The sequence below is a fragment of the Hippocampus zosterae genome, chromosome 2, assembly GCF_025434085.1.
Source record: "Hippocampus zosterae strain Florida chromosome 2, ASM2543408v3, whole genome shotgun sequence".
In the NCBI taxonomy this organism is placed as follows: domain Eukaryota; kingdom Metazoa; phylum Chordata; class Actinopteri; order Syngnathiformes; family Syngnathidae; genus Hippocampus; species Hippocampus zosterae.
Window position 1 is genome coordinate 32,570,951 of NC_067452.1, and position 17,637 is coordinate 32,588,587.

Sequence of the window (17,637 nt, forward strand, 5' to 3'; positions counted from 1 at the left end):
GATCACATTAAAAAGTCAAGCAATTCACATAATTTACACAGAACAAGGTTATGTTCATATAAGCTCTTCAGAAAGTCACTGTGTATGGATGTCTATCAATGTTATGCTTTCATTTAGACCACATAGTACCTCCGGTATTCTATATGGACACATACCTTAAGTGTACAGGGACTTTCCAAATTTGATTTGCCCTCTACACGGTATTTCTGCAAACTAATAATTGGCTTCAGTGTGTTTTGATCTTATATTTATGATCCCGTTTGTTTGTTTTAGAATGGTCAAGTTTATAAAATCAACCACTGTACACAATCTCACCCCTTCTAATGGGGGATTGTCTGCTGCTTGCCAGCATGTGCGTCATGTGCAATTTTGTGAAACACGGTGCAATTGGTGCAGGCAACTTCTAGGAAGGCAGACAAGGCTGCCAGATGCACATCCATTTTGGCGCTATGTGGACGTGGATGTCTAGTTGAAAATACATTTGTCTATTTGACTCGACACACTTCTCTTGGACACACATGATGTTTGCAAAAATAGTGTGTGTGTGTGTTTGTGTGTGTGTGTATGTTTAAGCAGTTCAAAGCCTCAAGTGCCCCCCATCTGTTAGACAGATGTTTTACATCCCTGCTGCACCCCCTGCCCTGTCACACATGTGCAAACATAGACTGCCTTTACACACACACACACAAGCTGCCCTCATTAGCAACCAATTAAAGAGCAGATATTGGCTCATCTGGGAGAACCAAATATCAACCAGTTCTGTTCTCCGCCTGCAGTGCCAGGTCACAGCAAATAGCTGGACAGGAGCCAGAGTATTGTGCGCGCGTGTGTGTGTGTGTGTGTTTTGTGTGCATGTGTGTCTGTTGTTGACTTATCTCTCCCAAGTTTGGCACTCCGCTCTCTTTTCGAGTCTATATTAGAAAGGACATACAAACATAATTAAATGCATGATCCGCCGGACAAGAGATCGTTGGGCCTCAGTGCTGTTCTCTGATGAAAGTCAATTCACGTTGAGCAGAAATGATTGGTGCCAAAAGATGTCAGAGATGTCAAGGAGAGCGCTATGCATGAGCCAGTGTCGTCACCAGATGAGCTTTTGATGGTGGCAGGAATGAGATCTTGCCAAACAGGTGGTTTGGATGGAGAGGTGTTGTTGACTTTGTTGTTGGACTTCTTTTTACGGGGTTACCTAAACGGCAAAGTCCACGCCGTCATGCTTGTCATTTCGTGAGTCACAACTTAGTTCAGCAATAGCGTCTCCTTCCAGAAGAGAAGCATGTTGTGTGGTGCCCGTTGGCGAAACTTAAGCGTAAATTTTGCATTGATTGAAATTTTGCAAGATTAATCACTTTACGGAGTCGTAAACTTTCCCTTTGTCAAATTCTGAATTGTATGAACTCAGGTGAAATGACTTTTTAGGGTCTTCTTTACTTTACACCGTGCACTTCCCATAATAATATTTAATTGTTTATTGACACCTTGCTTTACAAAGTGCACCAGTTCCATTTTTTTTGTGGTGGGTTGTGTAAATCTGATCAAGCAAATGCATTAATGGCCATTATATATTTGATGTGTTTTTACCCAGAAAACTACAGCAAGGTCAGTGCTGCAGGCAACTCTTGGGAGTAAATTGAAACTCTCATTCTACATTGAATCTAATTAGCGACGACAAGCGCACTGTTGACCCTTCGTCTTAGTCCATGTTTCTCCTTCTTCTTTCCTATCCTCACCCACTCTCAGTCTATATCTCAACGCACCTTCATCATTCAAGACTTTGGCAAAGGGTTTCACTGTGTATGTGTGTATGTGTGTGTGTGAGACAGATGCCTGAGGCTACACTGTGACTATGTACAGCAAAGGTCTTGAGCAAGGACAACACAAGGGACTCTGTCCTTGGATCACCCCCTGCCACCCCTGCAAAGATGTTTGTGGGTGTAATGATGCTGTGTATGGCTAGAGCTCGAAATAATAATCGCACCGTCAGCCCATGGGGACAAGTGACATAACAGTGGGAGATGCGACAGTTTTAATGGGAAATGTCCTTCCACTCTGGGCAAAGTTGGTGGTCAATTCAGTTGGCGTATAATGTGAGTAAATATAAATGGAATTATTTGTGCAGATAAATATCACCTAAAATCTGGCAGTGTGTTCTGACAAGCCCGAACATTCTGACTATTTGTACAATCGAATGAGATCCAATAACATTGTTTACATGTTTTCATCCATCCATTTTCCGATCCGCTTATTCTCACAAGGGTCACCGGGGGTGCTGGAGCCTAACCCAGCCTTCTTCGGGCAGTAGGCGGGGGACACCCTGAATCTGTTCAGGGGCACACAGAGACGAACAACTTACACACTCACACCGAGGGACAATTTAGAGTGTTCGATCATCCTACTATGCATGTTTTTGGAAGTCGGGAGGAAACTGGAGTACCCGGAGAAACGCCACACAGGAGAACATCTAAATTCTACACAGGGAGGCCGGAGCTGGAAATGAACCCAGTACCTCTGCACTGTGAGGTTGACGTGCGAACCACTGGACTACCGGGTTGCCAGTTTACCTGTTTTAAACAGGTAAAATGATTGTCTTCTCATTGAAATCAGTGCACATATGCTATAGAGGTATGTCAGTTCAACTACTGTATATCTGACATCACCTGCTGACATATTCCGAACACAGACCAGGTGGCTAGTGGATCCCCAAAAATGCAGACTCTGATAAATGGCGATACAAACATTTTTATTAAAAAAAAAAAAGCCGAAGACAGGCAATGTATAAACAGAAATCACTGGCAACAAAAAAGCCAGGAAAACTAATTGAGAACCAAAAGTCCTTGCAAACGCCATGGTAAAGTTCATAGCCACAAAACAAAATGACAATAGTTCAAAGACACAAAGGTAAAACTACGACTTGATAAAGACAGTGACAAAACCAAAATCTATCGAGACAAAGGAGACTATGAGCAAGAACATGACGCCTAGAAAATAACACCGGGGCATGAACAGCGAACAAGGTCAATAATCCAACGAGGCTCAGCAGAAGTTATGGTCCTTAAATACACAGGAGCTTGATTGTGAGACGAAACACAGGTGCACCGCTGAAGTGTCACGCCCAACACTCCAGTTGAATAAAATATAATAAATAAAACAAAGACAAAGCAGAGCAGAGCAGAACATGACACCCGTACGTGCAAAACTTTTGTAATGATGATTAAATATTTCATTCCATTCAAATGAAAGTGAATCCTTTCTGTTAAACTGGTCATAAATATTTAGGTTGAAAGGTATAATTACATGAATAATTCCAATTCATTTCATTCTTCAGTTGGAAGTGCAAATCTCGACCACCGCAAATCACACCTGGATGCAAAACTCGATTCTAGAATGTACGTAGCCTTTTCCACACGTGGATAGATTGGCAACCTATTCCCATGAGAAATATTCCGTTAGGTTCGGATTCATTGGTTACCATCTATTTAATCTCCCTTGTCATCTGCGGATGTTTTTGTTTTTCTGGTTCCACTCCAGTCTCTTGACCGAGCCCGCTTGATTGCCATGAAATTCAAACAATGGCCTGCTGTATTCACACGTGGGCTCAGTAGGGCATTACATCTATGTTGAACTATGAAGCTGGCAGGGTGAAGTCTGTTTTATGCCTGGCCCTCACGGTCCCCTTCACCGCTTCCAAGTACAGGCTGATTCTTATCTGTCATCTCATCTCAGCACGTCAGGGAGGCATTTCGCCGTGCCAAATTCATTCTGGAGCATGACAATCACCCCAACAAAGATGCCAGAGTCCTACAGTACGTTAATCGGCGCGAAAAAGGACAAGGGGCCCTGCAGCAGATGGTACGAAACCCCCTCCCCACCCCGAGCCTTGATCTCAACATTGTCCAGCCCGCCGGATTACAGGATTTTTGGCAAATGGATGTTTTTGTGTGTTTTTGTACCCTGTAGGGGAGAGGGGAAGGCGGGGGGATAAACTAGTTGAAGGATTCTCACACTGCACCCATACTTGTTTCTACTGAGTCAAATGGTTTATGCAGATGTCGTCATAATCTTTTGGTCAAGTGGTTTCCTGCTATAAGACGTTCAAGCAATCTTTCCTTTTTTTTCTTTAAATTGCTATTCGTATTCTGAAAGTGTGCTCCAGGAGAAACCGTCAGCAACGGTGGCTCACAGGGTGCTCAAATCTATAGATAGCTTCCAACTGTTTCTTTGCTGGCACCGATATATCTTGTGACATGAAACATAAAAAAAAAAAGAATCAAATATTTTATGCTGCTTTTTGCAACATGCTGGAACAAGCACTTTGGCGTTCAAGGTTTATCTTTATTCGTCTTCCACAGGAGAAATTTGTCTTGGAACAAGGGACAGCTGCACATGAATACCAAAAATAAATAAATAAAAATACACACATCAACATAACAGATAGGAAGCCCACGTTCCCCGTGACATCTCACTTCACCTCTCACCCTATTGATTGTTTGTGGGAATTTAATAATTGACTGAAGAGTGCTTTTTTTTGGGTGGGAAGGGAGGACAGAAAACAACAGCTAAACAAAACACTGGTGATCTTATATATATATATATATATATATATATATATATATATATATATATATACACATTAATCATTTCATTTCAGGGACAGCACGGTGGAAAACTGGTTAGCACGGCCGCCTCTCAGTGCAGAGGCGCAGGGTTTGAACCCGGTTTGAATATCCTCACCGTGTGGGCACTCTGGTTTCCTCCCACATTCCCAAAACATGCATGACAGCTAACAAAAACTGTAAAAGAGATGCAGGGGAGCAAATGGACAGATGTTTTTTTTTTTTTTTAAGGTTTGCCTGAAAACTCACGACCATTTTCACGCGATCCTTCAAATCTGGCTTTTTTTTCATAGCTTCTTTCTTGTTCATTGGCCTGTGTGTAAGACATTGGTTCGGGTCAGGAGGCTTAAAGTCGATCCACAAATTTTTCCAGTCGTGGCATAGTATCTTAGGAGTAACAGGTGCAGACAGCGGGAAACCTGCGAAGTTTCACACCTGAGATTCACTGGCTATATCCATTTGTGATGAAAACGATTGTTACCTTCACACTGGCTGACGTCAACACATCTGATTATTCGCATCCATGAAGCGAAACAGCTGTTCAAATGTGCTCTATGGACTTGGCACCGGCCCGCTTTGGGGAGTTCAGTCTGAAAGTCAACAGGAGCATAAATGCTTTCTTGAAGCCGTTGCAATAAGGTTAGGAAGTACATTATTTTCAGTCCCGTGATACCGTGCAAAAAAAAAAAATGTCGTCAAGTGCCTCAGAGTAGTTTTGGGATGTTGCAGAGGCAGCGCTTTGAGATGAAGCCATGATGTCACAGCTGCACTGCTTTTCGGTATACAATCTCATCAGTCAGAATCAATCATTTATTCTTGAGGTCATTAAGTTAAAAGGTGCACATTTAGAACCTGAGTCTAAGTCTTGCTTGACGGTTCTTCTTTTAAGATTGCTAAACAAGTAGAATGATAACAAAAAAAACATCATAATAACCCGCAATCACGAACGGCAAAGTGACAATGGTCGAGTGGAATTTTTGTGACACATGACATGCTTCACATGTCGAATCAGTTTTAAAATAATGAAATTGCCCCCGGTGGCTCGAAGTGATGCAGCACGTCCTCTGCAGAGTTACTGAAGGGCTAATGATGGAGCGGGCTGGCTGCAGGAATTCCATGTCTACACGGCCCACAACTGTGAGCAGATGTCGGGTCCGTGTGAGGCCACATTTGTCTGCAGACACGATGCCTGAATGCTCCGCCGTGCCTCAGTCTGAGCTGTTGACTCTATGGTAATGATGCAAGTCAGTCTAAACATAACAAACCATTAGCATCCTCAGCATGCCGGCCAAAGTGCTGGGATGATGGCGATCACACTCGTGTGCGTGTGTGTGTGTGTGTGTGTGTGAGAGTGAGCGAGCACCACAGACAACGGGAATGCAGATTAGTTTACATGTCTAGCTCTCTGCATAAGTAAACGCTGGGTAAAGTGATTTTATATACTGTAAGTCCATGCCGAATAGTTTATCTTCTTCAGTTGTGAGGTTGGCAAAAGAAGGCCTGTGTTTAAAGTTGCAGACTCTTTACTTCAACACATATTTATGTGAACGTAGAAACACGTTCACAAACATTCAGCGATACATCTAACAATGTTTATGATTCTCGCTAGCAGATTTTAACATATGTCAATGATGCTAAGGAGGCTACTGCCCTGCAAGTTACGGTGGCGGGCCATTCGGCATGCACCAGGTTTCTTGAGTCCCGTCACTGGTTTCTCTCCACACTGCTCGGCTCCATCTGAGCCAAACGCACTAGCGGCGCATTGAACAAAGAGAATTAACTCATTAACAATTCTAGACCAAGTCTGAAAAGACGTTTAAAAACGTCTTTGGGATTGAATGACATAAGCAATCGTGTTCAGTTTTTCTGACAGTTTTATTTTATAAGGTGTGATTTCTCAAAAAGCACTCTATTCAAATTTTTTACTAGCTTTATTTTGTAGTTTATACATAAATGGAATTGGGGGCGGGGTGGAGGCAGTAGCTTTTGCACGCTAGCATTAATATGAACGTACTCGATACCTGTCAAGTCAATTCAAATGTATTGAGATAACAAGATTATAGGAGGACTTTCTAAAACACAGAAAAGTTTCAAAGGGCTTCACATGCCCATAGACGATTAACATTAATGACATTCCCTCATCTTAAACCCACAGGAGGACAAGGTCAAACTAAAAATCAACACTAAAATGCACACGGATAGGCAATTTGGACTCGTATATAAACCTAACGTGCTTTAACGTGCATTTTTGGAATATGGGATGAAGCCTCAGTAATCAGACAAAACCAACACAACCACGGGGGCGGACATTCAAATGCCACACAAGAAGGCCGGAAGTGAGATTCATACCTTACTCCTTTCAGCTGTGAGACAGCTGTTCGAACCATCACGTCCATCTACTGCCCATTCCAAATAGCAGCATCATATATATTTTTGTTAATTATTCACGTTTTTCGACTTTAACTATTGCAGTGATTTATGTTTGTGCGCGTGCGTGTGCACGTGTGTGTGTGTGTATATCCACTATATGCACCAGAGTAAATATAATTTCCATTGTAGCTCTGTTACGTTTGCGTCTTCGTGAAAACAGCGAGCTGATTGTCAGTTATTCATGTAGAAGTCAAGCGAACATCAAGCGAACAACACACGCACTCAAACACACACACACACACACACACACGCAATCAAGTAAATCAACTGTGACATACTATCACACCTCCCCGTCAATGCACATATACTTGTCACACTGTGATTATAATATGCTAATTTGACCTACAATTTACTTCCTTTCACTTGCTCATGTCTTGATTGTGTGTTCACAGTTGCCCTTTTGTTCCACGCGCCGCCGGATTGGCTTGTTTCTTATTCGAAACTGCATTGCCAAGCCATTATACAAAGAAATCAATACAACATAAGAAAGCAATTTCTTGCTAATGGGCCCCTTTGTCGTTTTGACATTTTTACATCACTGACCGCTAAAATACTCAAAAGAAAGCTGGCTATGCTTCCCTCACTACAATACTCAAAAATATCATTTCCTCAACATCGCTGGCAAGACTTGAGAGAAAGTTAATTTTACAGATGACGGCGATTAATTTCAGACCGCTCCTCACTCAATCTGCTGTGTGTTGTTCCAGTTCCATAAAATGCCAACTATGTGCCGACGAGACTGAGAGGCTCCTGCATCATCATTTTAACGAGACAGCGGAGTTAAAAGCGTTAATGGAGTCGTTCATGGTTCTCTATCTTTTTGTCCCACCTAGCCATTGCAGATTGACGATAATTTCTGCGGCCATGACTTCAACCAGCCCCTAGGGGGCACCACCACCATCGAGGGAATCCCGCTCTACGTGGATAAGGACGATGGCATGACCTCAGTGGCGGCCTACGACTATCGTGGAAACACCGTGGCATTCATGGGCACTCGTGGCGGCCGTATGAAAAAGGTAAGTCCAGGATACATTCAATCATCGTTTCAAAAAAAAAAAACTTGGGTTCGATGCTGAAAATGTTTCTGAAGTGAGTTGTTATTGGATCCACCATTGGTGTATGCTAGAAGCTGTTTGAATTTTCTCCAAGCAAACGCGCACATTTTATTTCATGTTTACTGCATTCAATCAGCATTGGTTTGTGTGCATGGCACTGGGATGGCAGTACAGTACGGTGCGTATTTTAAGAATACGTTTTCATGCTGGAGTTGCACCAAAATTGTGATTACCGTTTTGACATTGCTTTAAATGATGACAAGTTGCAGCGGGTGGAACAAGTGATAATAGGTACATTTGCGTCAAGTTACGTTTGGATATTGTGGCACTGGACGTGTGAGAGTGGAAGTTCTGTTTGGGAATGTCGCAAGGTTGTTATCATGAAGAGTTTTTTTTTTTTTTTAGCACTGCAGGTAAGCAGACCTATTTAATGTATCTTTGCGTGTGTGTGATTTGTTAAAGCTCTCTTCAATCCCAGGCAAGCAACGACTTCCCATTATATTTGGCATGCACACAGCAAGGTGCCTCGAAGTGTGTACGTGTGTGTGCGTGTTGGTGTGTGTGTGTGTGTGTGTGTTGCTGAAATAGCTCGGTTGAGTAGACGTCACGTTGTGAGTGCCAATCAGCTGGGGTTTTTTTTCCATCTTACATCCAGCTGAGCTGCTGCTGTAATATCAAAGGACTCATCTATTTTTGCTGCCACAATACCTTGAAAAACACGTTGAATGTAATAGTTGCCTGAGACTGAAAATAATTGGAGAGATTAGACAAGTTTTATTTTGCCAGCATGTCATTACTACTATCAGTTAAAATATTTTCTCAAGAGAACTAAGAAGGTATGATATGAAAAGTTGAGTGCTTTGTGTATAGCTGGGATGCTTTTTGGGAGTCATGCACAGCTTCCTTTTTGCTGCAACGCACTCGAAAAATAATTACTAGTCATGTCACCACAATGTGTGCTGGACTGAAACTATGTCCGTAAGAGCCTTAGGGGCAGGCATGTAGTAGGCCTATCTACCTATTGTTTGCATTTATGGTAATGATGGTAAAGCCACTCAGTTCCCACAATGCATTGCTTATCGCAATATAGTTAATTGATTACATTAGAAGGATGTCAATCTTCTAATCCTGCGGCACGGTGGGCGACTGGTTAGCACGTCCACCTCACAGTGCAGAGGTGCAGGGTTCGATTCCGGCCTTCCAGTGTGCCATTGACATGTTCTCCCTGTGTCTGTGTGGGTTTTCTCCTGGTACTCTGGTTTCCTCCCACATTCCAAAAACATACATGGCAGGTTAATTGAACATCTCTAAATTGGGTTAACGGGAGTCTAAATTGTCCCTCGATGTGATTGTGAGTGCAAATGGTTGTTCGTCTCTGTGTACCCTGCGATTGGCTGGGAACCAGTTCAGGGCGTACGCCGCCTGCTGCCCTAAGACAGCTGGGATAGGCACATGCACGCACTGCGAAACTCGCCAAGACAAGCGGATTACAAAATGGATGTATGGATAGATGGACAGGGAGAATGTGAGAAGATTGGCAAAGATACAGTTCACAGTTCAAATGTTCTGTCATGCATGGTGATAGTAAAATGGCCACAAGAGGGTGTCATTGTATCGTCCGCCGTTGCGAGAACCCGATACCTTGAAATAACGCCATATCGGCTTGATACCGATACCCGGTATTGGTGCTTGGCCATATAACACACCCTCAATACACACACACACCTAGCCTTAAAATTGGACTACTGAACAAAATGAGATGCAAAGAATCAAGCCTTATAGAAAAGTAGACCAAAACGTGCCAATTTACCACTTGTTACATCGTATTGTTTTTTGTCACTATTTCGAGACGCATGGCAATTTGTGAACTACGGCCCATTGTAAACCACGGCTTAACACAGGCTATTTATCACCTTTGCCCATCACACACTAACTGGCTCACCCACACCCTAGCACAAACACGACTCCTTCCTTAGAGTGTTTCCTTTCTGTCTGGTTTTTGCTGAGTCAACTGAAACCTTGCCCATTAGTCCTTGCGCTTGACCCCCTTGGTATGCATCTATATGTCTTTGTGTGTGTGTGTACATACAGATGTATATATATATATATATATATATATATATATATATATATATATATATATATGTGTGTGTGTGCAGAATGATGATTTGTGTGTCTATGAAGAGTGAAAAGGGCCAATAAATCTTGGATGATATCCCGTTCTTTGGAATCCCATTTCTTGTCATATGGTGCCTTTCTCTGCTTGGTGAGAGAGGGACGCATGATGTGGGTGCTGCCAATGTCTTCATGCTCATCAATGCAGCTGGATGCGCTGCCATACTGTCTGTCACCTATGAGAGCACAGAGTTGGCGAAACGGGACGTTGATTACAATAATTCAAGTCATACAAGATCAGGAATCTTAACGATATATCAAGAAAATAGCCCTTAGGCTGAAGAATCGGACAGCCTTGTTTTAAGTCTAAAGAAATTGGAGTATCGCCATCAGTAATTGAAGTAGGAAATAAAAGTAAGAAGCAATATGTGGGAGACTCGATGGGAACAGAAAGAAAGTGAGGTGGAGGCAAATGGAGAGTGCAATGGCTGGATAGCGCATGCTTTCATTGCCATTCATTGGGGGGTATTTATTATTTGTATAAGCAAACGGTTGTCTATGCTGTATTAGCCTTTTTGTTTCATGTGCCGTTTCACTTGATACATTTTCCCCTCTCAATTTCTAACAATTTTCCGACAACGCAGCGCGTCACTTAGCATGGAGACGAGATTTTGGGAGTGTTCCAAGAGTATAAAATTACATTACTTGTGGACTTCGGAGCTGTTTGCCAGAAACATCTTTGGAGGAAAAAAAAAGCCCGTAGCTCTTCGTAAAACCCTGAAAATCCCATCATCCGCTTCATTTCATCTACTCTTTGGTCTACCTTGGAGAGGAGGACACTCCCGGCACATCAGTCAAGATGAAACAGAACACTCAACGATGTGAAGTATTTCACAGATTTGAGAAAAAAAAACACAAAAGAGGCAAGTAAGAAAGAGTCAAATAGATGAGCGAGCACCGTTAAGGTATGTAATGGGCGAGGTGTGAAGAGTTTCACCCCATTTCATCATTTGCCTGTGAGCAGGCACCGAAGTTAGGTGTTTTTCTTTCTCTCTTGGAAGATAGTCTGAATGACAGGACAGGTTGGATTACATTGATGGCTAGCTAACCATGGCAATCAGATGATTGACTCCATGCTGGCACTTAGGCCACTCAGCGGCAGGGGCTCTATTTAGACATCGGGGGTATCAAAGGTGGGGCATGACCTTTCTACCGTTGTTTGCCTGAGTCTGGATCAGGATCAAACTGTATGAAAGCTGCTCTCTTCCTTTTATCATCTTGATCTTTTTTGAAAGTGCAATGCCTTCGTTGTGATGTCAACTCTGTTGCAATATACCTCTCAACCTCGCAAAGTGTCAGTTTCCCCATTTCGATTCTCTCGCTCGCTAATCTCTTCTGATACACTTTGAGCTAGTGGGCAATCGTAGCTATAAAACTGGCTGTCAGAATGATTAAACCTAATCAGGGAACACGGGATGGGAGGTAATTTAGCATGGGAATGCTAATTAGCACTAGCATTTAGACTGGCAGATGATGATTGAAGCAGTGTAACGGCAGCTCAGTCTGCTTAAATGGCAAAAACGCCAGCTCGGGCAAAGATGATTGATCATTCCGAGTTGAAAGTCTGCTGTTTTCAATGTTGGTGTCTGGAGTGGAAGCGACCCATGGTGTCTCTTTGCCAGTGCAAACTTGTAATGAGCAGATGCGCGCAACACCTGAGCACACTAATTCTGCCTTGATTCCAGGAACTGGTTAGTGGGATAATGTCCTATTACTTTCATGCTTTCAGTATCCTTGTCCCAGCCATTTTGATCAGTAAGTAATCTCCCAAGAAAGTTCCTAGTAAATGTTGTGTTCACCATGCTATTCAAACACAACAGATAAGGAAAATAAAGTAATATTTTCAGGCAGCAATATTCTTTAGCCATGATACACTGATTCCAATTTCAAAAGCAGGAATCCTTCGCAACCTCGTGGACAGAGGCTAATTGTACGCAGCCACTGTGCCATTGCGGCTGTGGGTTGAACTCCCAAGTGGGCTATCGCTTCTTATGTCTTAGCCCCCGTGTCCTTGAACGAAGCATTATCTCAGATGTCCCAGTGGAAGAATATGGAGCAGTGTTAATGGGTGGGGGCTACTGATGTGCATGGAGAGCTGGATGGATGTGTTTGGGAACTAATGAATCTTTTATAAGTTGGAAGACGTCCTGGTGTTTTGGGAGACAGAGGGAGTCATCACAGTTTAACCTATCCACTGTGAGATGGTGGTAATTCACGCTAGAAACATGACGTTTTCTTCACCTTCACTATTCACTTACCATTTAATCAATGAGTTTCAAATCAACACACCAAGCCTCGCTTTTTAATGTAAAAGGTAGTTGAGGGCTTGTAGCAAATATGTTACGTTCTGTTACTCTTGAGTGCTGCTATGTCCGAGTTCATAAACGCAACACTCTGTGTGTGTGGTCGCGAGTTATTGTGAGGGAGCGCCTGTTCAATGTCAACCACGGGGACCCCAAAAATGTGTTTTGATTGTTAATAAACTTAAATTCACTGACTTATGCTTGGGTAATCGAAAGTAGACGGTACAATGTGTTTGCGGAACAAACATCAAGCTGAACATCAAGCGCACACAGCAGCCTATGTGTGCCAATGCTAGCTTCCAGACACGACAGTTTTCTGAAATCAGGCATCAATCACAGCGTGCCTCCTTTTGCGATGTTCGTTTATCACCACTGTGCTGACAAATAAGGGAGGTTTGCATCACATTTAGTATTTTGGGTGAAATGTGCTCTAATTCTCGGCTTCTGTTGCTAACACGAGTCAGCCATCACGCTGCATTGCCCACAATGCTTCTGTTTACATTATGGATGAAAAGGATTAGTACTGCTGTGAATCTGTGTTACGGCCAAAGGTGTACAGAAAAACAAAGAGCCAAATAAATAAATATGTAATCAAGTGTTTCCTATACTTTTGAATTCATCGTTGACAATTTTGATTCAATGTCAATGTGACTTGTTGACTAATCTTGGCTTCCTTAGTGCTAGTTAGTGCTAAACTAACCTGATTATTTTCGTATTTCGTCTCCCTTGCTATGCTGGTATGCGAGGCCAACTCCAAGTAAACAAAGGCATTGATATACTGCTGAGCTGGGCTTTATTGACGGATTGCTAACGAGTTGAATTTAATTCTCATTTGGATGCAGCGTGCTTTCACACACGTGCACTGCGAACACACTGCAGGAACCTTCTCAAGTTCCGCTGTTTCCTGTGGTCTGTGCGGGTGTTCCCGGACATAAGCCCTGCGATAGAAGGGCGTTTACTCTACTTTATTATTCGTTCATTTGTTTCACTATGCAATCTGAATTATTCAGTTGTTTTTCCACTCCAGGGAAAAGGTAAATCGAAAATGTGCAGTTAATTGCATTATTATTATTAGAAGACGTTAAATGCCTGTATGCATATTAAAAATCCATTCACTTCCAGATTTCTATTTCTGCTGATGTTTTCACAACTATAACTCACGGAACATTGGGAGAAAAGGTGCAAAAATATATTTCTTTAAGTACATAAAGACAATGGAGTAGTTTCAGAGGCACAATCCATCCAGGCAATCCATCCATCCATAATGTACGGCTTATCCTCACTAGAGTCACGGGTGAGCTGGAGTCTGTTGTCCCATCCCAGCTGAAGTCGAGTGAGAGGCGGGTTACACCGTGGATTGGTCGCCATCAGGGCACCTATTTGACAAACGACAATTCACGCATATAGCTCACATGCGCACGAAACTCATTTGTCAGCGGGACTGAAACAGACCTAATTAAACCCTGAAAAGGAGGCTTGAACATGATTAAATGTGTCAAATAATGCCTGAGACAAGATAAAGTTTAACAGGAAAAACAGAACAAGATCACAGTAACATAACGACCTCAAGAAAGTCCAAAAGCAAACATCCAAGAGAAAGAGCCTTGTTGCTGTCATATGCGGACACGCAGCGGACACGCAGCGGACACGCGGATCTGTAGAGGTTGAACAACATCCAGAGGATTAGTCAGACAACTGTTGCGCTGATGTCAGGTGTGATGGGCTTGATCCATACTGGACCACCCCGCATTTTTGCATTTACACGAATTGATGGATGGATATGAAACAGACACACGGCAGTGTGTGTTGTGTTGCTTGAATAGCACTTTGACCTGACACTACATTTGAGATGCAATTATTGTTGAAACAAACAATGACTCTCTTTTTCTTTATATTGAACTAAACAGTTTATTTGTTTTTTGGCAGTGGTGTTGTGGAATCATATCTTTGATTGGGTTTTGTAAACCAACATTACTTTGCTTTTTTAATTTTTTTTATTTTTAAATGCTGTGTTGGTAACATCTTACTAAATCAGTTCAAATGTGACCAAAAAGGTAATAGTATGTATGTAAAATGTAAATGTACATGTACCATTGACTCTAATCCTTCTCAGAGTTAAATTGTTTAGCATTTAAATTATGCAAATTGGGCTCTGTGATGGGTTAATCAGTTGCCATGATGCCTGTTACAGATCAAATTTCCTTGGGTATAATATTAAAGTTGAAAAAGACTGAGGTAATATAATTTAGCGGGACATTGTACGAAGGTGGTGACCATGATAAAATATATATATTGTATTCTGTATGTTGTCGCAATGAACGGCTTGCGAGAATTTGAAAGCCTTTTTAATTCAGGGGGTGAGAGTAGGGGACGGTTGAAATGAATAAAATCAAGCATCCAGGAACACTGCTCATTACAATGCATTATCTTTAGATGAAATCTCATTGAACCATTGAGAACAGATGTGTGCGACAATGCTATGTGTCTTTTTAAAATCCGGACAGCTGCGCTCTCCTCATGTAGAGTGGGAGCTGTCCACCTGATGCTAAGGCTGCACACGCGCACGACACGCATACACACACACACACACGCACACGCACGCGCACACATTGAGAGACCCACATTTCCAAATAAACGTGGTGCCAATGTAGGTTTTGGTGTGCCTTAGTGTGATTGCTGCAAAGGGAAAAAGAAAAGGGCAGCTGCAGTGTAAAGCCTTCCTCAACTGTTCCTCTAGACTGCCCCATCTGTCTAGTCATTTATTCCTGCACATATACGGGGGTCCGTCTGTTAACTTTCAGACGCACATGGAGTGCTTCACAGTCTTTTATGACAAGTGCGTGGTGTCACTGATTTCTCATCTGAAGAAAACCTTTTGATATTATCCATCCACCTATTATAAACTACCGTATTTTCTACACTAGAAGGTGCACCTAAAAAGCATTTGCTTTTCTCTAGAATCGACAGTGCATCTTATAATTCAGTGTGCCTGATATATCGATCAATATTCAGATTTCTTGGACGTAGTATTTTAAATGTTCTGGAAAGAGCTTTGTTACAGCTGCAGGGTTTGTATAAGTGCGATATAAATAAAGCTGTATTGTATTTTATCTGGCATTCAAAAGACCACCACATGACCATGACCCGTCTTAACGGGATCGAATTTGTTTGAGGAGTAGAAGAAAAATGCGGGGTGAGGCAGTCGGGTCCAGGCATTGTGACATTCAGCAGCTTCTCAAAGGTTGAGTATCTCTTCCGAGACATTAGATAACCACCCATTTGTTGGGGTTTGTATATATTTTCCCAATGAATTAAAAAAAAAAGTCTGTTCAAGGGTTAAACATTTCACAAAACATTTCGTAACTTTACAAGGATTTTTCAAGTTTCAACTTCAAAGCATTTTAATGTTCTTATCTATCATGTGAGTATAAGGCGAGGTTAGCCAGGGTAAAAGTCTATTGACACAATAAGATGGTCGCTCTTTAACGGCATTAGTGCGAAGGGGAGTCTAGTCGCAGATACGTCAACTTATTTTTGCCTTGCATTTTAATGTCACACGAGGGTAAATATAAAGCCAAGCACTGTTCATAGTTGAGTATAAAACAATTCACATTTATGCAGATGACCTGTAGTATGTTATTATTCATGAATGATCATGATGAAAAAAATATCAACAGGGGAAGAAAAGAGATACATTATCAGGAGCCAACATCGCATTTCAGTTAATGTGCTTATATCTTCAAATGAGCACTTCTACAACATTCCTGGATAATCACAATGCTCCATTACCTATTTTTTAGAGCAGATCGCAGTGTACAAATGTGGTCCTAGGGTACTACCTGATGTCTTTACAGACTTTGTTGGTGAGTCCTGCTCAAGATTCTACTGCTGGTGTATATTCTTGTTTTTCCCCTTCTCTTTTCCTGTCATTTACTTCTCCTCCTCTCCTCTGTTCCCTTCACTTTTTTTGCCTTCCCTGAATTACAGTACACGAGTCTTAGCCTCTTTGGGATGTAACAGTCACATCATCCCTCATATTAGGTGATCCACGTCTCTTGTGTTGTTTTTATGTACTCCTATGACATCACAGCTCGTTTAAACTATTCAACTCCCCCCCCCCCCCCCCCCACCTTTAACTGATTGGGGAGTGAAGAAAAAGAAGGATTATAGTTTGGGAATTGCTTGGCTGCATGCCCGGCAGGCAGCTATCACAGCAAGTCTGCCTTTTTGAAAGTGACTTTTTGAATACTACCCAGGTTAAAACAAACAGTTCACACGTAGATCAAAATACATTAAGACAGACGGACAAGTTGGAGTCAAGAGACTGGGCAACTGCAGATACAATCTGTGCATTTGTATAGTTTTACACTGAATGGGGCCATGCATTCTACTGGATCTTCTGTTGTGAAAGATTTAACTCACTGAGCCTTATATCAAAAATAGTCAGCACCGTATCTTCCTGTGCTATAAGGCACTTCGGAGTATAAGGCGCACCTTCAATGAATGGCCTCTTATTAAAAACAGAAAAATGTAAACAAAATTAGTATAATTATAAAGTATACGCTTTTTAATTATGCACAAAATGAACCAGCCAGTGATGGCCAAGCGGGTGTGTCATTACTAATTGGCATGTTGAGTCGGGCATGCCTTAACCTCCATGGCAGAGGCTCTGTCGAATCCCTGAGACTGTTTCATCGAACCTCGAGGATTCCATCTAACCCAGGTTAAGAACCACTGCACTAGATGGAGTTACGCTAAAGAAAATCCAATCCAATCCAACTTTATTTATAGAGCACTTTCCACAAATACTGCAGCTGCAACGAACCGCGTTGCAGAACATTTCAACTACTACATCCTAGAAATCAGAATATTGATCCCGATATAAGGCGCATCGGATTATAATGCGCACTGTCGGCATTTGAGAAAATTGAATGCTTTTAGGTGTGCCTTATAGTACCGAAAATACGGTAAGTAGTAAATAGCAGCCTTCATTTTATGCTTGATCATAATTGTGTAATTTCTTGAGTTTTTGTTGAGCCATTTAAGATGTGCACCATGCGC

The 17,637-nt window shown here is 42.1% G+C and overlaps 1 protein-coding gene across 3 annotated transcripts in view; it reads left to right on the plus strand.

The window, feature by feature from the left end:
* The window catches only part of LOC127596803 (plexin-A1-like), a 193,560-nt gene that overhangs the window by 43,284 nt on the left and 132,639 nt on the right, over positions 1-17,637 (plus strand). For all 3 annotated transcript variants that reach the window (XM_052059677.1, XM_052059679.1, XM_052059678.1), the window contains exon 3: positions 7,877-8,059. In XM_052059677.1, the coding sequence (XP_051915637.1) occupies positions 7,877-8,059 (183 nt within the window). The remainder of the gene's footprint in view (positions 1-7,876; positions 8,060-17,637) is intronic.